General features: G+C 34.6%; 1 protein-coding gene across 8 annotated transcripts in view; it reads right to left on the bottom strand.

Moving 5' to 3' along the window:
• Nucleotides 1-23,984, bottom strand: part of Ptprk (protein tyrosine phosphatase receptor type K) — a 547,068-nt gene that overhangs the window by 278,146 nt on the left and 244,938 nt on the right. For all 8 annotated transcript variants that reach the window (XM_047559457.1, XM_047559451.1, XM_047559450.1 and 5 more), the window contains exons 4-5: nucleotides 10,264-10,345; nucleotides 8,140-8,255 (exon numbers count right to left, since the gene is read on the bottom strand). In XM_047559457.1, the coding sequence (XP_047415413.1) occupies nucleotides 8,140-8,255; nucleotides 10,264-10,345 (198 nt within the window). The remainder of the gene's footprint in view (nucleotides 1-8,139; nucleotides 8,256-10,263; nucleotides 10,346-23,984) is intronic.

Below are 23,984 nucleotides of genomic sequence, written 5' to 3'. Positions count from 1 at the left end.
AGGTCATGAAGTGCCTGATTGGATGAATCCAGAAACACACTGGGCAGGTTCACAACTGTGAGTTCACCATTCATGTACAGAAAGAGCAGTAACTTGTTAGCCACAGATATTGATAAGAAAGAAGTCTTTTGGCTTCTATGATTGCCAGGCTTTTAGAGTCATGCTCTAGGGATAGATAAGAAAGGTAAAGAAGATGCCACACATTATTCATTTATAATCAATTATGTAATCTGTAGATGTTATGCCCAGGGTTTATACATTATTAAAGAAGGAAAAGGATGCACTGTATTTGTAAAGCACTGAGCTCTTTATGTAGAAAGTCACCTAACACCAACCAAAATGACCTTAATTTTTAGGTTTCTTACGTATTCCTGATTAAACTTTCACATGTTCATTATTACACACATACACACATCCATCCAAAATGCCAGAAAGTAAAAGATAAACCTTATAATCCATGATACATGGTCAGTGATTTTTCTCTCAAGATCTATGGGCAGAATGCTTTCCATAAACCCATGAAGGAAGAATATAATGCATGAACTAGAATAATCCAAAGGCCCAAGGAAAAGCAAGCCTGACAAGAGTGATAGCTATTAGCTACTAAATAGGACATGGCCCTTCTGTGGAGTAGAATTAATTGTAGACCAGCATGTACACAGAAAAAAATCTCTACTGCTCAACTAGAGGATTAACTGAAAAAATTAGAATTAAATAGCAGGCTAGTATTCTTCTGTCGGTTTAAGTCTAAGGAGGTTATAAGAAATTGGGACAGCACAAAAGACAATGTTTGCATTCTTCTTACTCCTTTTTTGTGACCACAATGTACACAAGAAACCAAGGCTGAAGGCAACAAGGGATTTCTGATAAATTAGTTTCCCTCAGAGATACCAAGACTACCCAGAAGGGTAACTTGGCCACGTGCTACAAACTGCTTTAGCAAACTTTCAATAACGTTTAAAAAAGCCAAAAGGAATTGGAATATCTCATTTTTCACTTCTTAGGATCATTTATATGCAATTATGAAGGTAGAAAGAGGGAGAACAGAAACAAGGATTTTAACAGTCAAATTAGTTCCACCACAAGTAAATGAGAAAATAAACTCATTAACTACCTTTAGAAAATAAACTGAGGAAATTTAGAAAACTCTCTTTTTAATTTCACTTTCATATCATCTCAGCTGGTACCAGCTGGATCCAAATCCATTTGCCTTCTCTAATTTGTCCCTCTCCTTTTCTATTCACAGATTTTCTAATTCCACTGACACTGTCCAGTCTGAGACTGTCATTACTTAATGTCACTATGACCAGCAGCAGTCACTTTTCCTTCCAGGGGCTCCCTCACAGTCCATTCCCAGGCTTCCCACAAACTGTTTAATTTCCATTCCTCACTGTGAGACTTCCACTTCTCTCATATTCCTATTCTACTCCACAGATGTGTACACTGTTGTGCTCTCTGTCTTCCAAATCTGCAATAATAATGAGGCCCACTTAGTCTTTGCCTACTTAGGTGCTATGTGCTTCAGTCTCGAACAAGTCTTCTCCAATGATTTCACCAATCCCTGTAGTCTATGTTGCTCACTCTTATCTCTGAAATACTATAGCCCTTAATTCTAGGCAGTAAATCCCTCCTCAGTTACAGAATCATCCCTTGGGCCTGAAAGGATCATGTAAAGCATTCAGCATCAGACTTGACTGCCCTCCAAATCTCCAGCATGTGCTTGTCCAGATTATGCTTGGATACTTGCACTGATTGTAATTTCACTACCTCCTGGAACAGCTCACTCCTGCTTTGAGCAGCTCTACAATGACAAAGTTCTTTCTTAAAATCAGCTTATGTGTCTGAACGTACAGCTTCAAACCATAAGTTGCTATTATAGTTGATGATCTATAAAGAGCAAATGACACCCCTCTTGTCTATTCCCTGCATTCTAACATTTTAAGAAATTGATCTCGTCTTCCACAAATCTCAAAATGTACTCATACAATGTCCCTTTAGTCATTCTGACATCACTTCTTCGTATTTATTCCCTGTCTTGGTAATTATATACTACTTTGTTATTCTAATATTTCAAAAGCATGTCAGTCACTCTTAAAATCAATTACATAGGCAATGTCAGAATTTTGGAAAGCCTTGACTGTAAGAAAGTTTGCAATATATGACATTTTCTTTTTCTTTTCTCATGATACCTAATGTGGAACTGATCACATATAACATGTTTAATCCAGCTGACTTTGAAAAATTCTCAAATTAGTTTTCAATGAATTTCCTACTATACATTGGAGTTTCTAGACACAGATAAACTTCTTCAGAAAAACTTCCTTCATGATAATAAGTGTAAAATTTCCAAATATTTTCTTTAAAAGAAATAGTGCCAGGGACAGTAAAATCTCTCACAGAGATTAAATAGGCTACAAACACCTGAGTACTTTACATATAAGTATAGATAAACACTCTGATGGATGGAAGCATCAGAAAATAGGTTGCAGGTAATGACCACTAACATTTGAAATAGGGTGGCCATACATTTCATCAGCTGAAACTGTGTACTTTCAAATGAACTCAGTTTTATAAAATCATACTTCAGAATTTCCTTTATGTGATAGTATCCACATGTAGTATAAGGAAGAAAGCTACAGCATTTCCCTGGATAGGTGAAATCATGGACATAAGCTTCAGATCACCATTTTTATTGACCTTAGCTGGCAACAGTTGGTACTCCAAGAGGTCAAGCTCTCTGGTTGTTTTTTAGAGCAGTTTTTATCTCATTTTCCTAATTTCACTCTCCAATTATTACTCTCAAGCCATTGCTTAAATTATCTGTGGCTCCATAAAGAATGACATTTCCTTTGGCTGAGAAACTAGCTGTATCACACTACATTAGCAGTGATGAGTCTCACCAAGGGCGAAGCGGTGGCTGACTTTTCTGCTTTGGCGGGCCCACTGACGAGGCGCCATGCCAGCACCTGAGGCGACTCCTGACAGATTGGCCCAATTGCCACAGCTTTGATGGCAATCTGCACAGGATTACCAGTCACACATTAAACAGCCTCATTTCAATTCACCAAAACAAATGGTGCCACCAAATCTACCCACACAATTTGCTACTCTCAATAACTCCACTGTGTGAATTTCTCTGCCCAATTCAATGACGCATGTCTGCCAAGCTCTGTGATGATGGATGAAGTCATTAGCATTTTAGTTTCTACGCTGAACCTGAAGCCAGAGCATATGGTCTGACAGATGTTCCAGCAATGGGTTCTATTTGATTTGCCATGTAGGTGTCCACTTACACTGGACCTTCATGAAAGAATACCAATTTAAAAGCTACAGTACAACTCATTTCAAACCTCTCTCATTCTCACATTACAAGGTGTTCTTAAATCAGAAAACTTAGAACGTGCTTTCTTCTATATTTCATTTGGGACCTCCAATTACAAGTTACCTCTTAACCTAATCAAATCACTTCCAATAGGCAAGATGGATAAAGATGCAGGTGATGTTTATAGGCTATTGCCATCTATGGCTTGATTAGTATTATCAGTAAGTTGGATATTTCAAAAGGGGTTTGATATGTTTACTTTTTCCTCTTTCATGATTATTTAGGTAAAATGTATATATAGTGAATTGGACAGATCTTAACCTTTGACATATGTGTATATATACCCAAAGACTCACTTCCCTAAAGAAGACATATGACATTTACATTACCCCAGAGTAATCACCCTGCCCACTTCCCGCCTAATCATGATTTCCTACAAGCAAACATTGTTTTAATTCCTAATTTTGCTTTTCTGAAAATTAGTATAAATGGAATCATTCCATCTACACTCTTTTGTGTCTGCTTTCTGCTAACATGGAGTCAGTCTCATGTATACTGTTACATGTCAGTAGTTCATTTTCTTTTTATTGCTAAGCAGCATGCCATTCCTTAAATAAATCACAAATTCCTTATCGAAAAAAATTTTTTTTTTTTTTTTTTTTTTTGCAGTGCTGGGGATTGAACCCAGGGCCTTGTACTTTCGAGACAAGCACTCTACCAACTGAGTTATATCCCCAGCCCTCCTTATCAATTTTATTACTAATAGATATTAACATTTTTATAATTGTTGGTTATGCTGATTAAGCCTCTTATACACATTCTTGTACAAATATTTTTTGTGGGCACATCTCAATTTCTCTTGACTACATACTTAGGAGTGAAACTATTGCACCGTATTAATAGCATGCTTATATAGTCACTTTTTTCCTGCAATCGCTTTAACCACTTTTCATATTAATAAGAGATGCTATAAAAAGGAAATGACCAACACTTTTAACCTAAAAAAAAATTGTACAGTCTAGTTTTTATTTTTCCTATATGGAAACTATGTTATACTTCTCAGGATTAACTGATGTTTTAATATGCTCTTTCAGTATATGTGATATGTAAAATTTCCTTTGTGATATTACTTCCCATAACCTGAGCTTTACCATAAGACTTGAGTTATGAACCACAAATATTCTACCATGAGGAATACCATAGGAAGCCATAATCAAAATGACTTAGTTCTAAAACTTGGAAGAATTGAAAAATGCCAGTTTATATGGAAAAACATAAATCATTACATTTCTAAAACTTTTACATATTTATGTATAGAATACACATTACTTCATTTAGGTTTATAATAGGAGAGGAATTTGAAAGTTCTTTAAGAGTGACTGAGGGAATCATTCCAAGTTCCTTTTATGATATACAATACTATATTTTTAACACAGGTACTCTATGTTTTTTAAAAGAATATCCCAGAAGGCCTCATGATTTCACCATATTTCTAGTCTGTGGACACTAAAGAAATTACTGAAAGTATTCACCCATGTATTTTGTGTATCATCATGTACAAGTATTCAGCATGTACAAGGAGGTTAATCTGAGTTATACATTTCATTACATATCTAGAGTGAATGACCTCCAAAGACAAATTATATAATCTGATTTTTACAAGAAAGAGTACTTCCTACAGATATTTCTGCAACCACCAGGATATGTCTTTTGAATTATCTGTGAATAAGTTTCTCTAAGTGTCTGCTTTGTTCTCCCTCCACTTTTCAAGTTACTTAATTGGTACGTCATTTTAGACAATAAAAATCTGAAATATGAATCAAAACCTAGAAATAATAAGTGAATGAAAATATGCCCTAAATGTATTTCCAAGTGCAAAATCTTAAAATATCAAACATGATCAGTTATTATGTTCAGTTCCCTTCAGTTATAGTGTCATTTTTTTTTTTAAATAGAAAACTGGCTACTTTTTTAGTTGTTGTTAGTTTAGTCTACATTTAGACAACATTTTGCAAACTGAAGCAAGCTCAATTCAATGTAATCTAAGTTATTTGAAGGACTTAAAAAAGTTGGTCGTCATTTATTATTTCACCTGGGCATGGCAAGGGTAACAGCTACTCTATTATTCCATTACTTCTATGATAGAATACAGTGACCTTTCATTGAGTTGCTTCAAGTACATTCATTCTCAGTGCTCTCAGCAGATATTTTCAGCACTTGTTCTCACAATGAAACTTAATTTAAGGGACCATTTTTCCCTATACAAACCTAATAACATAAAAATTTTACATTCTTCCATCAAACAAAAAAGGTTATCAAGGTCATGTTTCAGACCATCCAAAATAATATAAAGACCTAATTTAGCATCTTACAGCTGGAAGGGATTTTAGTCTCTATCCAACATCTCCTTTTATAGATAAGAAAATAAAAAGGGCCAGAACAGTTCAATGAATCGTTAAGCCCTCCATACTTCACTAGGTTAGAATGCTTAGAACAGTAACAATTAAGACTACAATTAAGAACCAGGCCTCCTGAACTCTAGGATGCTATTCTACACCAAATGAAGGTAACTTGACATTTACTTGTATGGGTTACCTCGTAAATTCTCTGTGGTTCCAGAATTCTTCCTACTTTATTGTATTTTTTTTACTATTATCAGCAAAAGATGTGTATTTTCAGTTAACAGTCACTTCTAATAGACTCACTTATACATAAGGATCAGGCTTATGGAGTTGATTGTTACATTGTATCACTACAAAGAAATTTTTAATTTTAATCTGAAAACATCCCTAAACAAAGTGATTGATATATTTCCATGTTTCTTAAACATAAGGAAAAATTATTTAAGAGAATGAGTTAAGATAATTTATGTGGTGTTATGGGAAAAGGTAGAAAACCCTTTGAATAAATAAGGTGAATATGCACATTGTTGAAGAACTGTGCAATGTCAATGTCAAAGTCAAAGAGAAATACACCAAGTCACCTATGTGTCAAATGCAAAGAGGAAGACAGGGAGAGAAAATAAAGCAGAATAGAAGTATTTTTCCCTCACTTATATTTGAGAAATGGCAGGAGGAAAATTTTAAAAAACCATAATGAAATGAGCCAATCTACAAAATAGGAAATAGCAAAAAATGAGAACTATTGACTGCAACCCACTCAGACCAGCACAGTCCAGAAAACCTTTGTTGCCACAAGGCAGCTGGCGTCTGTGGACATAAAACCTTTTTATTTCAATGTCACATTAAATCCTGGGGCATAAAACGAGCATGGACTACAGAGTCTTTTCTGGTTTCCCAAGAAAAGACTATATGGCTCACAACTAAAGACAAATTTCAACTAATGTTTCCATTCGTGTGCAAAATAAGAAGCAAAATAATTGGAAAATGTGTCTAAAATCACTTTTTAATTGATGTGCTTTTGGGGGGGAAGGAAGAGGGTGAGAGAAAAGAAAGCTGACAACATTTAATTGACAAGACAGGTTGTACATTATACAAAATGTTCTTCAAGAAAACTTATCCTATATTTCAATATGTATAGGGGAAATTTGCATAATGAGAGAAAAAAAGAAGTCTCATTTTCTTTTTCACATTTGAGCAAAAAACATGGTGTCCTGATATTTGCAAATCAAATAAGTTACAAAAGTAATAAAAATTAGATTAATATGTAATATGATTCCATGTTATAATATTCAAGTAGATTGTTGTAGGACTTATTACCACATATAGACCCTACCATATCAGACAGTATAGTAGAGATTCAATAATTTATTATAACTATCTCCCCAGATACCTGTAACCTAATAATTTTCACCAGCACTATGTTCAAGAACTAAGTTAAATTTATAATTGCTTTTCTTATTGTTGTCTATTGGCACTTTCAGGATTTTAAAATTTCACACTAATTAAATTCCTTTGTTCATACTAATGAAGATATAACAATACTACTACTACTACTACTACTACTACTAGTACTTACTACTAATAATAAAGGCGTTTAAAAATTATTGTTTCTTACATATCATCTAGCTTAAATATTTAGCTCAACAGCTATCTGTCTTAGGTCCAGTCTCTTGGCTCCAGAGATGCTCTAAGCTCCTCCTACCCCCAGCCCCAGCACCCCAGGACTGAGAGATACACTGAAGGCAAATTGTATTCCTTGGTCTATATTTCTTTCTGATTCTTTTAAAGCTCTTTATATGTCCCATTTCCATTTACCCAATATGTATGTTAAATCATAACAAATTAAATACAGATTTATTAAGTATTTAATATGTGCAAGGCACATGTCTTAATCTCAGATCTGTGATTTACTCATATACAAAAATTCAGGAAAATTTAATTGACTCTCTTCCAATTTATATTTCCTGAAATACTCTCAAGGGATTCTTAAAACACTTTAAAAAATTTGAATAAAGTATGACAGGTCCGATGTAAGTACAACGCTCTTATAAGTTCAGTTTTCAAAACATTATTAAATATGAAAAATTTCATTTTCATTTCTATTTCGAATGGATTTAAAATTTTTTTCTTAAAGTTTGAACATAATTTTAGAGAATCATTATGTTTCACTAGATCCAAATATTTATTAATTATATACTCTCAAAGTTTTATTCATATTCCACCCAAGAAAGGCAATGTCTGATATGAATATGCAACCAATTAACACACAGGCAGCCTATTTATGCATGCTCGTGAACATACACACACATACACACACACAGGAAAAGACCACCCACAAACAGTAGCGGAATGTTTTTTGGTTTGTTTGTTTTTAATCAAGGTAACTCTGCAGCTCAGCTGCCACCTGGGCCTTACCTGCAGCCATAACTTGTTATGCACAGCATCTCTCCCTGTAGCAATACACTGAAACGTAGCATTCTGCCCTGCGTTGACCTCTACATCCCCCAGACGGAGGAAATGAGGAGATTTATCTGTGAGAGTAGAAAGAAAGTTATTTTTTCTCCATGAAGAAAATATGCCATGTTACTTTTCTTCAACAGAACATTGTTCTGAATGTTTCTACCTTTGGCCAAGACTAATATACAGAAGAAAATGGACTTTTCTTTGTGCTAGAAGATATCATTTCCCTTCTCTCTCACAGTTCTACTTTCTCAGTATCTACATTGCCTATTGTCACATAATTGCAAGAGTACTGTTCTATGCAGAGTGAGCACTCAACAAATTCATATTAAGTGAATGCTGTAGCAGGTTGCACAATAATGTTATAAGTCAAAGTAGCAAAAGAGATTAAATAGGCACAAACCAGAGCATACTATAAAAATATAAAAACAAAGATTTCTAAAATCCTGACAGTTACATGGTCGTTGAACTATTTTCCTACAATTAGATTTTCTTCCTTCCTTTTTTGTTTTTTTAAACTTCAGTAGTTATAGCCCTCTAGTACTTCAAAGAACAAGGGAATATTTAGTTTTTCAAAAGTAACAATATAAACTTAACTGTTATTAAGTACCTTCCCCACTTCCTTATAGGTACAGGAAAGGTACCTCCCAAAATATCAGATCAACAAAAAGTGATAATTGTAGTCAAAATATGGATGAAATATATATGGGAAAAAATACATTTATATGACTGTCAAACAACTATTCTTTGCAATTAACTTTCAAAACTGAAACCCCCTTGATATTTTCCATAAACAACAAAAACAAGGACTCAGTGAGTAAAAGAAAAACTCTTGGAGAATCAAGGCTGAAATAGCTATTTTTGTGCTCGATTCAAAATTTTGTACTTATTTCCTCATAAAAGACTTTCTTGACCATCTGCCATGTAGAAAGTGAACATTCATTCTACAAATGAAAGAATTTTGTAAGTCAACTTGAACTTGAATAAGGTCATTTTGTCCTTTCTTACAACATACCCCATGGAATAGACAATGTGACCCTTGCCAGCTACATCTTTCCTAGAGCCTTAGCTCACTAGGAGCTCAGGGAAAAGAAATGCTTGAGCTAGATCATGAGGTAGAGAAAGTGATCTCCATGTCTTAACTCCAGACACAAATTATCAGGCCCACCCCAAATGTAGTGAATCAGAACCAGTGGAGTAGTTGAGCAGTGTGTGATTTCCCAGAGGTAGAGGTTCCGAAGCACACTGGCACGATATGACAACACACAGTAGGGGGTAAGTCAGAGCCTTGCACATAGTGGCCCCTGTACATTCTATTCAGAATGATAGAGATGTTTCTACCCAGAGAATTGTGAACAGATAATCCAGAACACATGGTTCCTATAAGATGTTGCTGCTAAGAAACCTAAGTAAAAATCTAAATTCATGAATGGGGATTTTTACCTGGGTGCATAAAAAGCTTACAATAACTGTCTTTTTGGTGATGTGGTTTCAACACAAATTTAGATACACCATCCAGAAACCACTCGATGTGTGATGAACGCCATAATAAAACTGCTTTATTTAAGTGGGTTTTTGTTCTTTATTTTTTTTAAAGGGCACACTAACCAGATATTTATTATGACATCAGAAAAAGAAAAAAAAACCCTAATTTTAGAATAAGGTGAACTTATTCATTCTCTTCATTTTACTTAAACCTAAATTTAGTACATCAAAGAACTTAGTGAGGCTTCTCTTTACTTCCTTTGTGTTGATCTGATTTGTTTTCTCTTTCCTACACAATTGAATAATACTGAAGGATGCAACAAATTCTACCAAGAGTTGACTTTGTAATTAATTTTGTTCTCAGTAATTAAATAATCTAAAAGAATGCCTGAATATTTGTATAGTTACTTAGAAGTTTGAAAAGTACACGATTAGAAAATTCTAGAAATATTTCACCATTTTTTTAAAACTGAAAAGAAGCTAGGGTAACAACAAAGACAGCAATGACCAAGTGGTAAACAATCAACAGCCAGTGTCAATTTAATACAAGTGTTGAAAGGACATCGAAGAACTCAATTCTTAATCACAACCTACCACAAGGATAACTCAGTACTTGGATGTCATCAATGGCAATATAACCGCTTCTCCCTCCTGAAACTTCAGCTTCAAATATTACCTGTCAGAAAGAAACAGAAAACATGTACAACAATCATTTTCCAAGCATGTCCACAGTGGGAGGAGGACAACTGTAATATACTTAAAATTAAATTTCATTTTTGTTCTAGTAAGTACTAAAATTTCATTTTATAATGTATAGCAATTTCCTAAGTCTAAAAAAAAAGTAATTTGAAACCAGTTAAATTACTGAGATACAACACCTCAAATTTTTTGGGCAACTAGTATTAAGCATTTTAGATTCTGTGAATTAACAATATAAAGGCAAAATGGAGGCTAATACAGCAAATCTTTATGAAAGTAAATTTTCTCCTATTGACTTCCTTCATTTCTGTTATTTATTTAATATCCCTTGAGCATTGATCATGTTCCGAGCAGTATGCTAACCACTGAAGATATCAGATGAATAAAGATAAAAATCTGTGTTTTAAAATGGCTGAATTTTCAAGGATGAAAATCAACAGATAAATTACTGGTATTCTGAGCATTCCCCAGAGTATCAGTAGTTCCCTGGTAACCTTTGCCAGGACAGTTTTACTCTAGTGGTGGAACAGCTGTTTGATTGACTAGGCTGCTAATAATAATTATTGAGCAGTTATTGTATAAAAGAGATTGTACTAAGCTGGCACACACATTCACACTGACTTCTGTGTTGTTTATCTAAGTGCATTTGCTATGAACACATTTGCCATGTCATACAGTAAATACTGGAAAAAAGGGATTAGCAAGAAATAGAGAACAAAATCCAAAACTTGAAATAATATATAACTGAGGCCATTGCAGCAGACAGGATACTTTCTAAGGGATGAGAAATCTGTATCAGACTTCAAGTTCTCCTATTTACAATTCTTGATCCAATCAGAAATTTGAGGTTTGGGACTTTTAGAGCTAAGGCCCAAGTCTATTATATGCATATGACATACCTTTAATTATAACGTTTTATGACAATTAAATAGCAGCATATTGAAAAGTGCTATGTAAACCAAAATGACTATCACCATTGTTCACATGTGTACTGTGTAAGTAAACCCTAGAAAAATAAGTTTTATTTCCTTTAATGGCAGTTCAAGGAAAGGAAAGATATAGAAAGAAAGAGTAAGAAAATTGTTTTTGAAGAAAATTACATTCTAAAGAATAAACCACACATCTGTGTAACAGCTCGTCACTGTTAGCTATTCCGGTTTTGTTGTTGTCAGCACTGAAGACTTTAACTTCTTGACTTACCTTAGTGTTACTTTCTAGAATGGTTTAACACCCTTGCTTCATATAAGCAGTAAGTTTAAATAAGATTATTATACCCCTGAAAAAACTGAGGTTCATTCAGAACAATAAATTTAGGCCTTGATTTTAAAGGAGGCAAAATGATTGGTTCTTTATTTTAAAAAAAGAGGGGGGGGGGTCCTCTTTTAGTGACCTCATTTTCCCCTCAGTACTAAGTATTGTCTTTGCCTCATTAACAAAAGCTAGAGGAAATTTCTAAGATCAGATTCCTTTACTGCTGAAGATGTAATCAGCTTTATCACTTCAACAGAGCCCTCACCTTGTAAGGCTCTTCTGTCCAGTCAGGGGAAACAAATCTTAACAGCTTAATTACTCAGAGCTCACTTGGGCTAATGCGCAGGTCAGAACTAATGCTTGGTGTCAAGTGGTCAACCAGGGCTTCCCAGAAGCAGAGAGCACTGGGAGCCACACCAGATGTCAACTTTAACCTGTCCAGGAGCCCAACCCAGGAACAGGATGAATGGGCTCTGCTCTTCATGCTGTTTTTACTTCACTCCATTACCTGAAATACTGAGGTGATGATTCTAATCAAAATTCTGCTACCCCAGCAACATTCCTGGATTATTAACTAAATAAATGAAGTAAAGTTGAATTTAAGTAGGGGAGGAAAAAATGGCAAACTCTAAAGAACAAGGACAATTTTATCCTGTGGCAAACAGTAAATGCAGAGGAGAAAGTATCTCATAGAATGGAAAGGGGAACTTGGTGTCAGAGAGACTGGAGTCTAGATGCTAGTCTGGGGTCATGTGTAACCCCAGAAATTAATTTAACTTGTCTTTGTAGCCTCGTCTGGATAATACTGTTCTTGTATCTATCACAGGTTTGTCATGAAAGCTGAATGGTACATGTGAAATTATTAAATAGCTTACAAAATACCATGCACTATATTACAGGCGCTAGAGAAATCTGAATTTTTTGCTCTTAATTCTCTTTCAATATGTCATAGCAGTAAGAGTCAAGCTCCAAAGAAAGTTCTCACTTTTAAACTTGAATAAAAACTTATGTAGAGCTATTTGTATACTTACATAAAATTTAAACATTGATTTTTCCCTTCTACAAAAGAAACTATGACTATTCACTCAGGGCTTTAGAGGATTAAATGAGATAACACACTTTCAACATTGAGCACAAGTCCCGCCGCACAGTAAGTATTGGATGTCAGTTGGCAACACTGCCATCGCGGGAAGAAACAAAAACTGTAAAAGGCACATGCACTAAAATTAAATTTCTTTCCTTTCCCATCTCACTCTCATACAAAACCTCGCCCCCTCCCATTTGGAGAACAGAGAATAAATTGGTATTTCCTTTCTATAAACCTCTGTATGTCTACATTTACGTGATTTGAAGTTTTAAACATCAAATTTAGCTTTCAAAGACAGAATATGCCAATTCAAAACCTATTTTTTCTAATAGTCATTTTGAAACAGTACAAATTTCAATAGTGAATAAATTATTCTTCTGTAGCATACACAAACATAACTAATGCTACAAACTCAACCTTCTGAGATAAAGCACATCTGCATCTCTCATTACAGTACGAGAACTCACATTGTACATATTTATAAATATATTTAGATGTGTATATATAAACATATGTATAAGAGTCAATTTAAAGCATCATCATACATTTGACCCAGTTACCCCACTCCCAGTTTTATACCCAAGGGACTTAAAATCAACATATTACAGTGATGCAGCCACATCAGTATTTACAGCAGCTCAATTCACCATAGCTAAAATATGGAATCAGCCTAGATGCCCTTCAACAGATGAATGGATAAAGAAAATGTGGTATACACATATATATATATGATGGAATATTACTATATGTATAATATATATATGATGGAATATTACTCAGCTTTTAAGAAGAATGAAATTGTAGCATCAGTTGGTAAATGGATGGAGTTAGAGAATATCATGGGAAGTGATATAAGCCAACATCCCCCCAAAACAAAGTCTGAATGTTTTCTCTGATATGTGGATGCTAATTCACAATAAGGGCAGCGGGGTGGAGGGAAGAGTAGAGTTACTTTAGATTAGGTAGAGGGGAGTGAAGTGAGGGGAAGTGGTATGGAGTTAGGAAGGATAGTAGAGTGAAACAGACATTATTACCTCATGTACATATATGACTGCATGACCAATGTGATCCCACAATATGTGTAATCAGAAAAATGAGAGATTACACTTCATTTATGTATGATGTATCAAAATGCATTAATGCATTCTACTGTCATGTACAAATTAGAATTAAAAAAAAGGATCATCATTAGACATAGTTGATTTCTCTCTACCCTGTGAACTTTAAACACTGTAATTGCCTGAAGGTCTCTTCTAGATCTTCTCTCTTTTCCCCATATTTTCCACACTGACAAGATTGAGGTAGATAAGCCTACAAAGAAGGGGCAGAAAAAGAAGTTTAAAGTATATAGCAATGTGGAAAAAAAAAAGGCATGGAAGCTAATAAAAAATATTTGAAGGGCAAGAGATATTCAGGACCAAATGTTGGTCAAATACTAGGTGAGATGGAATTTTAAAATGCCCCTTATTTGTGATATTTAAACCAGAAGTGTCCACAAAAAGAACTACCTGTATGAAGTAACAAAAGAAAAACCATATGGGCATTGAACAGAGTAGAAGAGTGGAGACAGAAGTTTTAAAACTCCTACAAGAAGTTTTCCTGAGGGGATAGGAAGATACGAGATCAAGGAGAGTGGTTTTTAAATTTTTGTATTATTTTTTTAAGATGAGAAACATGTTTAGATATTGACAAGGATTGCTCAAATTGACAGGGAATATTTAAAAGTACATGAGAGAAAAATAATGGTCAGTGTGACATAGGTAAGAGCCCAATCTCTTGCCACAAGAGGTGCACTACCTTGAATAGATTATGAAGAAAGGAGAAGCAGGGGGTTAGAATATGTAGGATTGGTAGATAAGTGAGTTTCTGTAATATGGCCACAATTTTCTCAGCTATGAAAATGAACTCTTATGAAATGAAAAAGAGGAATGATTGAAGTCTGGAGAGAATCAAATGAAACAAAGTGAAAAGGAGAACAAGAAAGAAAACTGAACAGATCAACATAGTAAGTATTGTCAGACCAACTGAAGTCAATGACTATGAATTTCTTTGGCTTAAAATCTATCATACAGTATATTTTTTTAAAACATCACTTTCTGGAATTTACACCCAGGAAAAGTGTACAGAATTAAAGGAAGTAAAGAAACAGTGAATGTATAATGAAAATAATCATGATGAAAAACATTTTGATATAACAAACAAGCTGATAAACTGGCAAAAGACAGAAAATTTGATGGACTGGAGCTCACCAGAAAGCCGAGTAAAGGGAATACAGTAGAAAGAGAGGAGTTCATGAGTAGGAAGTGAGAGGTATACATATAAAGTTGGAACACTCGTGAGATACTACAACACCCCTTTAACCAAAGCAGCAGATTGCTGAGGTAAAATAAGGAAGATGAACTTTGGAGGTGGTGAAGTAAACTATCAATGGACTTTCTACAATATACTGAAATCATCAGGATGATATTAGACCTTGGAATTGTAGAGATCAATGCTAAACAGTGCTGGTACCAAAGTTGATGGCAAGTAACACAAAATGACTCTGGGGACCAGTGAAATGCAATCATAAGGATAATGATGTGGATGAAGGGGAAGAAACCAAAAGAGGCAAAGAGGTATCTCCTACCCATTGGCCTGGTCATAAGTTACAGGGTAATTAATATAGGGAAACCACAAATAGACCATGACTACAATTATAAAATTAACTATATAAATAAAATTTTGATGTTTATCACCTCTACTAAAATGTAAGGTCATTGAGGGCAGGGACTTGCCGCATAATTTTTAACATCTCTGAACCACAAGAATCCTGTGAAAGTCAGGGCTGGAAAGAGTGACAATGTTATAGAATACAACCATGTAATGTCAGTGGATTTTAGTTAATGGTTTTGCCTCCAAGGGAAAAATAGGATTAGGTATTTAGTCCATTTTTTACCTTACTCATAAAATTTTGTTGACATAATAAAATGACACTCCCTTGAGAAAGTTCCAGATAATTTTACCAAGCTAATTTAGAAATCATGAAAACATAATTATTTCCCTTGAATAGTTGAATAATGCCATAAGGCATAAATAAATTTCTGCTGATAGGCCTCAGAAGATCTTCTATAGAGTAAGTCAAATATCAATGTGAAAACTTTTAATTCTAGAATATAATTTCTTTTCCAACGTCAATATTCTGTTTCTGTCCATGAAGGCACACAGGGCAGAAAGGTGACACCAAAGGCCAAGGTGAAACATAGAGCAACGGTCACCCAGGGTAGCTCCTCTCAGAAGCACGGTCAGTTTGGAATTCTGCTTTATCAACTGAGGATTAACTAAGCCTGTTAGAAGAGAGAAGCTTCTCTGTGTCAGACCCCTACATGCCAGGCTGGCCTGCCACCCGACTCATGTAATAGCTCCCTTCTAAAAGTTTAAAGTGAGAAAAGGCCTTTACTAACGGCCTGTGGGTTCTACCTAACTAATGAATTTTTAACAACCCTCGCCTATTGGTTGTTGTTTGTTTAGTTTCTGAAGGAGATATATACCCGAAATCCAAAGGCTCATAAATAAATCACCAACAAAGCGATGCTGAAACTTCTTTGCCTTTAAAGCTGTGCCTTGGAGTCAGTAGGGGGCTCTAATTGCATGCCAACTGAATACGGAAGGCAGTTAAGACATACAATGAAGCCCCAGTTGATTCTTCATCTAAACCCTACCATGTTTCAGATTTTAGATCTCTTTTAGCACCTCCATGGTATAAATGCATACGGATTCAAAATCAGTTATTTTCCTTCAGATGTCCTTTTGCTCAGAAGGACTAGTGCTATCAAAACTTCACATCAAGACTATAAAGTCATTAGGTCTTTAGACACTCTAAAACCAATGCCCTGTAACCTGAATATGTACAGGTTTTTCACATAATTGCAAGTATCTGCCACCCAGTGTCAGCTAACTTGGTTTAAATGTTGTCTCTCTCTGTCTCTTTCTCAAACACAAACACACACACACACACACACACACACACACCTATGTATCAATCTACCTACCTACTTATCTTAACAGGAATATAATAGTGACATGATAATTTTAGAACTCAAATATTATGCACAGTGTCACCAAATATTCTTGGATAAAACATAAATGTATGCCATTATGAAGATTTTTGATTACAAAACTACACTGAGGTAAGCACTGGTAAGCATTACATATTGCCTACTGGATGACAAGGGTAGCACATTAAGCAACATGGATGGCAACATTAGGTGTAACAAGACACCTGCATGTAAAACAGCAATAATCTCCATCCATCCGGCAGTCCTTTTCAGAGTGATATTGTTTTGTCTGATAAACAGTAGAACATCAGTCAAAGTGTATGTGTGTCCAGTAAACAGTAAAAATGCAGGACCATATATCTAAAGGAGAAAATAAAACCTAAAAGCTTTCACACCACAGTAGACTGTCTAAAAGAAGACTCTTTTCAAAAAGTTCCATACTGAAATGAATATGCAAGCATGTGTATTCCTATACTTCAAATTAGACCAGGGAATAGGCTACCTTTAATGTGATCACAGAGGTGTCTAGAAGAAATAAACTAACAGTTTCTAGAGCTCATGCTAGACTATTTTAAGTTCACAGTAATGGTCCAATAGTCACATATTAATTCTTCATTCCTAAAATCATGTACTTGTAAAAAATATCAGAGGTCTTTTTAATTTCATAGATAGTGATGCAGGTTAATATGGATCAAGAACACATGATTTTTTAATCATAATATGATAAAGAGTGATCTTGATAAACTATTCCTCCCTGAAAACAAATAAGCCCAAAACCCGAACTAAAAATAAATAATATTCACAAAGTAAATCCAAGAAGTTCCATGTATTTTCTGTATCAAGATGACCCAGCTTCACCATACATGTGGTGAAGCTGACTGAGACAAGAGACCACAGTACAAATTGTACCACCTCTCTGATCTCTTTAGAGCTCTTCTGATTCCAGTGTATGCAGACAGACAGGCAGAGCATAACAATATATGTTAAATACCTTGGAAATATGTATTCAGAAATAAAATTGAAATAGGGCCCACGATCCATGGCAGAGCCTCATTTATGTTAGATTTAAGTTTAGCAAAAGACAGGAAAAACCAAAAAGGCAGTTAGAAGAGGAAAATGAAACAAAAGTTTACTGAAATAAGCTAAGATCTAAAAATGCCACTAAACACATTTTTCATCCTATGGATCTGTCCTTAGATACATAAGCAAGCAACTTACACCATAAAAGGTTTTGTATAAAAATGAAAGTGGGGAAGCAAAGGGTAGCAGAAAATTCATCAGCAAAATGTCATTTCTGTATCTTTACTATCATAGCTCCACCATCTGGGTTATATTTTATAGTTACTTGTCTGAGCCAAAAATAAAAGATGACTGGTTAAGGTTTCTATTTCTATCAACATGACACTGAATTACAGTACTATTTTCCCTCACTTCCAGAGATGTGCCATTTGTCTTCCTACAATCCACAAGCAGAACCTTTTAAATTTTAGCACCAACAGTCCAATCTTACACACAGCAGAAGTAGATCACTTCACTTCCACAACTGTATCTGAAAATATGCTTTCAAAGTAAAACAGTAATTCTGCTCACTACCAAATTTAAGTGACTTTTGGGAGCATTAATTTACTATCACAAAGTTCAATTAAGAAACTCAAAATTAGTAGCCCATCCTATATGTACCATCATACAAAATACCAATCCTCATATAAAATACAATGACAATACACACTTACAGTAAAAAGCAAACTTTACATAAACCCAAAGATTAACTGCAATTTAAAAATTGCCACAAATTTATTAGTCTACAATCATTTCAATCTACAATAAGTCCAAAGTTCACTCAAATGCTGAACTAAAGCTGTCACATCACACATTCAAACATGCTAATAAATGTTTTGTCAAAACCACTTATAACGCCTAAATACATCATGTGATTTAAGAATGAAGTAATTTCAAAAGTACTGTAAACTTTCTAAAATTTTGTTAGAATTGGGGCTGGGAAAGATTTTTACCTAAAATTCATTAGAGTAATGAGTATATGTACTCTTAGTTGATTTTAGGGATAGAAAGCTCATGAATTCTTTATTTTATTTTAAAAGTCAAGGATAGTGATATCTTTGGCTAGAAGGATTAAGTGGTATAAATAAAATTATGCATTGTATAATTTATGATGTTTCTACTTCTAGGTAGCAAACGATACAGAACCTTTTTTTTTTTTTTTTTTTTTTTTTTTTTTGCAGTTCTGGGGATTGAACCCAGGGCCTTGTGCATTCAAGGCAAGCACTCTACCAACTAAGCTACATCCCCAGCCCCAGAACCTATTTATAAGGAAAGGTAATGAACAATATATTTAACAGTCAACTTCTACAGAAGAAAATGAAGGGAAATGTTAAAATATATCCTAGACCAGAAGAGTGTAGGCTAGACCTGCTAAAAAATGGGTGCACATATGTATTTATCTTTGTTTTTTAAAATCTACTTAAGATGAACAAATTTAAAGTATACAGTTCATTTACTTCTTCGCACAAGATCAAATATTTGGTGACATACTTAAAATATTCACGTGTATAAATCTTTAAGAATTTAAGAATCTTTCTTGCTAAAAATTTTGAGTCAAAAAATTGATATCTAGAATATTTGAAGATGTGAAGTTAGATGAAGAAGAAGAGGAAAAGGAGGAGAAGGAGGAGGAGGAGAACATCCTTTCCACATACAAAGTGGACATTATTTTTGAATTATACTCATAACCTATCTGAATATCTGGCAATCAATAGAAAACGGGTGTTTGAGGTAAAAGATTTAAGAACTTACAAAAGTAAAAAGAAAGAAATCTTTGGAACTCTTGCTACAACTGCAAAGGCCTGAAACCACATTTGTGTATGTATGTGTGTGTGTATATTTTTTTAATGTAACCAATTCATAGATCAGTTTTGTTACTCAAGTAAAACAAAATGGAATGATATAAAACTGAACTTTAAAGATAGATGGGGAGAGATAATGAATTTGGAGATTAGAATAGGAGAGGAGAGAAAGCCTTACTTTTATTGGAAGGATTTGGTTATAAATAAGGGAAAGTAAGAGATATAATCATCGAAAGCTTCCTTTACTTTATGAAGAGTAAAAAGAACAGAAACCAATTTAAAGTGGATTGGGCGACCTAAAAGAGATTGTCATATAAACGATTCTGATATCTGAAAATCAAAGGCCATTTCCACAGACATTAGGAGATGTTTACCCTACTTAACCTTTACACAAATACTACAAATTGGCATCAACATAACGACAAATAATAATAGATATTAAAGGTTATAAAATACCATAAGAGGCACTAAATTAGATATTCTGAAAATGTATTCCTGGCACCAGAAGCTGGAGCAGCACCTGGGAACTTCTTAGAAATGCTGTGGGTGCCTGGACATGGTGGTGCATACCAATAATCCTAGCAGCTCAGGAAGTTGAGAGGGGAGGATCACAAGTTCAAGGCCAGCCTCAAAGCAATTTAGCAAGGCCCTAAGCAACTTAGTGATACACCGTCTCAGAATAAAAATAAAAATTAAAAAAGAAGGCTGGGAATGTAGCTTAGTGGTAAATAGCCCCTAAATTAAAAATTCCCATTCCTCCTCAAAAAAAAAAAAAAAAAAGAAAAGAAAAAAGAAAGGGAAGGAGGAGGAGGGAGAAAGAAATAATAATCATAATAATAATAATAATGTTGTCAGTGGGGCCCAGTGATCGACATTCTCACTGACCTGCCAGGTAGTCATGATGCACAGCACTCATCCCAGTTAGATATTATATAATATCCTTTGAAATGCAGTTGGAAGAACTGGTCATAATAACCAGTCTTCTTTCATCAATACCTTTTTCTTTGCATGAAAAAAAATTAATCTATAGGTGGATTCATGGGTTTTCTTCAATAGATACCCAGCTAAAACAAAAATATAAGCATGTATAAAATACTAATTTTGAAATATTTAAATAATTGGTCACTTGTTCATCAAAATGTATGGAGTGCCTAATAGCTGATAACAAGAAATACCTAATTTTTGGTTCCAGTCCCGAAGAGAGTCACAACATGGCAGAAGAGGTGGACATATTAAAAACTGACTGAATTGTACATCTTTGTGATAAGGCAGAGCTAGAGAAGTGGGAGAGTTCAGAGGAGAGAGAAGATGACTCCCCTGGGGGTAGAACAAAATACTTCAGACATGCTTATCTTAAAGTGATTCTCTAGTCAAAAGAAACATCCTTCACTCACCAAGCATTTGGTGAGCACACACTAAATATTCTACCACTGGAATAGAAGGAGGGATAGACCGCAGAGTCACAAGTTCTAGGCGTTGGGGGCCGGGTCAAGACCTATGATATATGTAGAGTACAGAACACAGCAAAGAGTTGTTGAGCTACTTTCTACTGGGAAAGCAGAAAGTGATGGACAAACAAAATTATTCAGAGCAGAGTTTTGAAACAAGGCAAACACATTACAGATCACAAGAGGTTCATTTACGAAAACAAAACGGTTGGAAAATTCATGCTCAGCAGCATAGCTGGGAAGAACAGAACAGAAGAGAAAGGCTGGGGAGACAGGAGGATGGATCTTCCAGAGTTTTATGCTTAAAGCTGGAGTCTCTCCTTTATTCCATCAGCACTCTAACACCTTTGAAGGATGCACAACTGGGATAATGTGACTGACTTGCACTTTAAAAACATTAGTGTGGTAGCCACAAACAACTAAAGGACTGGGAACCCATGAGAAAATCCCATCTAATAGTATACCTGAACATCCTGGGATATTAGTCAAGATACATTTATTGTACACCTACAATGTACAATAATGGAGGTTTAAGTTACAATTAAATTGCAATCGATGTATTCATGGTGATCATACATGCATTAGTATGTCACCAGGTAAACATATGTGTGTGCATGCATGTATTTTTTCTTTTAAACCCAAAATTTGATAACAAAGCAACAAATGCTTAAGACAAATAAACATTTCAGACAGATTTTATTTAAAGTTAATTTGAGACTTAAATCTATAAACATTGTCTTCATCCTAAGATTTATTAAGAGTGAGTGAAGGGGCTGGGGAGATAGCTCAGATGGTAGAGTGCTTGCCTTGTAAGCACAAGGCCCTGAGTTCGATCCCCAGCACCCAAAAAAAAAAAAAAAAAAAAGGAGTGAGTGAAGTTGGCATAATAAAATGCCAAAATGCCAACATTTTACTCCCTTCACTTTGTTATATCCAATTGTCAGAGAAAAGTGGCAAAAATTCATCTCTAATTTTCTCTGTATTTCATATCACCAAAAAACCAACACAATTTACTGAACTAATCCAATTCAAAGTTCCAACTCTCAAAAATATGAGAGTTCTCTTATTAGTAAACAGACTTAAATATTACTGTCCATAAGCTCATAAACAATCTCAGCAGGAGGAAAAATTGTTCAGAAATCAATTAGGACCACTAAGAATTAATTAAACAGGGCTATTTGAGGAAATACATTCAGGTAGGAGACTGGAAATAAAACCATTTCCTTTACATTTAAACTTCAATTTTTATTTTTAAATAATGCTTTAAAAAAAGAACTATACTATTTTTAGTATGTAAGAAAATTAGGATGATATGAAATCTTAAAATTTTTATAAGAACCAATACATAAGTTTAAGTCAAGCAAGGTAATAATTAAAACCTCCATTTGACTATATTAGAAAGATCAAATATCTTACATACTCAATGATACCACAGAGTTGGGTATGCACTTTTTCTAAGATCAGTTTGCTGTGAAAATAGCCTGTCAATGGAAAGAAGGGAAGCTAGGAGCATCACAGGGAGACTCATGTTTGAGGTGGGAAACTGCAGGATCCTGCACCACACAATGCTTCCAACAAGATTTCACATCATGAAATAAACAAAACTGTAATAGCTATATGGCACCTTGGAGTAAGGAGAGAGGGCTGTGCATAGTTCAAAGCTGTCATTCATTACCCATGTTGTCCCCAAATCAAACCTCTTTACACCTGTAATAAACCTGCCAGGAATGCTGGCATATAGCACTAACCATGGGTGTGAGAAGGCGTCAGATCAGGATGGGTGGCTTACGTATAGGATGTGGAGAGGAGAGCTTTTCACAACACACTACTTAAAGAAACAAAAACATTATGTATTCCTGTTGACTATCAAGCACATGCCTCTGCATACACACATACACATTTATGTCCAGTGGGACACTCATCAAAATATCAGTAACCACCTCAGCAGGGAAAAAGATCTGGGTACCTATCACTTTTTGTGTTGTTCTGCAACTATTTTACAATTTAAAACAAGTTCACACTGGTTCAGTAAATGAGAGGTGGGGTGTGTATGTGTGTGTGAGTGTGTGTGTGAGAAAGTTTAAATAGTATTTTCCTCCTATCAAAATAAAATATATCCTTTCAACCAAATTCTCAAGATTAGAGAAAAAGAAAAATTGAAAGTATATTTTAGAAGAATAATTCATTGTCTTCATTTATTATTTAAAATCATCAATCCTTAGGGAAGTACCATAAACGGTCTTACTACTTTTCTAGCATTTAACTTAAAACATGATCCTTCCCTTGTCATTTTAATGAAGTTAAAATAAGCAAAGAATATGACTTGCTTCTGTAACATATAAGAACTTGTCCATGCAAGTTTATATATATATATATATATATATATATATATATATATATATATATATATAAAGCAAATGGGCAACATGGATATAATTTCATTTAAAAAGGACTTAAAGCCCAACAAATGGTAGTTACCTGGAGGGAGGGTTTTTGTGAAAGGGATAGAGTGATATGAAGGAAGAATTACACTTTTTACTTTATTGATGTCCATATCTGAATTTTTATATATAAGTAACAATATAAAATATATAATGTAGAAAATATTTTTAGGCAGAGTATATTGATAGTCTCTGGATTACACTTTTGATGACATGTCTTCTTTGAAAAACATTTTTTGAATTCCACTTTTCATTTTGAAAAAAGGAGATTGTATGTTATATTAAATGTCACAGAACGGGCTTAGGGCAGAGCAGTGACATAATCTGAATTATGATCTTAAGAAGCTTATTCTGAGGACTGTGAAAAGAAGTGGTTTCTGGGAGAGCAAATGCCAGAAGCAGAGTCAATAATAAGGAGACCACTGCCGTTGTTCAATGAAAAGAAGATGGCATTACCTTACGGGGATGGCCAAGGGAGTGGAGAAAATGGCCTT

The sequence above is a fragment of the Sciurus carolinensis genome, chromosome 7 (assembly GCF_902686445.1).
Source record: "Sciurus carolinensis chromosome 7, mSciCar1.2, whole genome shotgun sequence".
Lineage (NCBI taxonomy): Eukaryota > Metazoa > Chordata > Mammalia > Rodentia > Sciuridae > Sciurus > Sciurus carolinensis.
The sequence above is the reverse complement of the archived record's forward strand: the minus strand, read 5'-3'. Positions and strand labels throughout refer to the sequence as shown.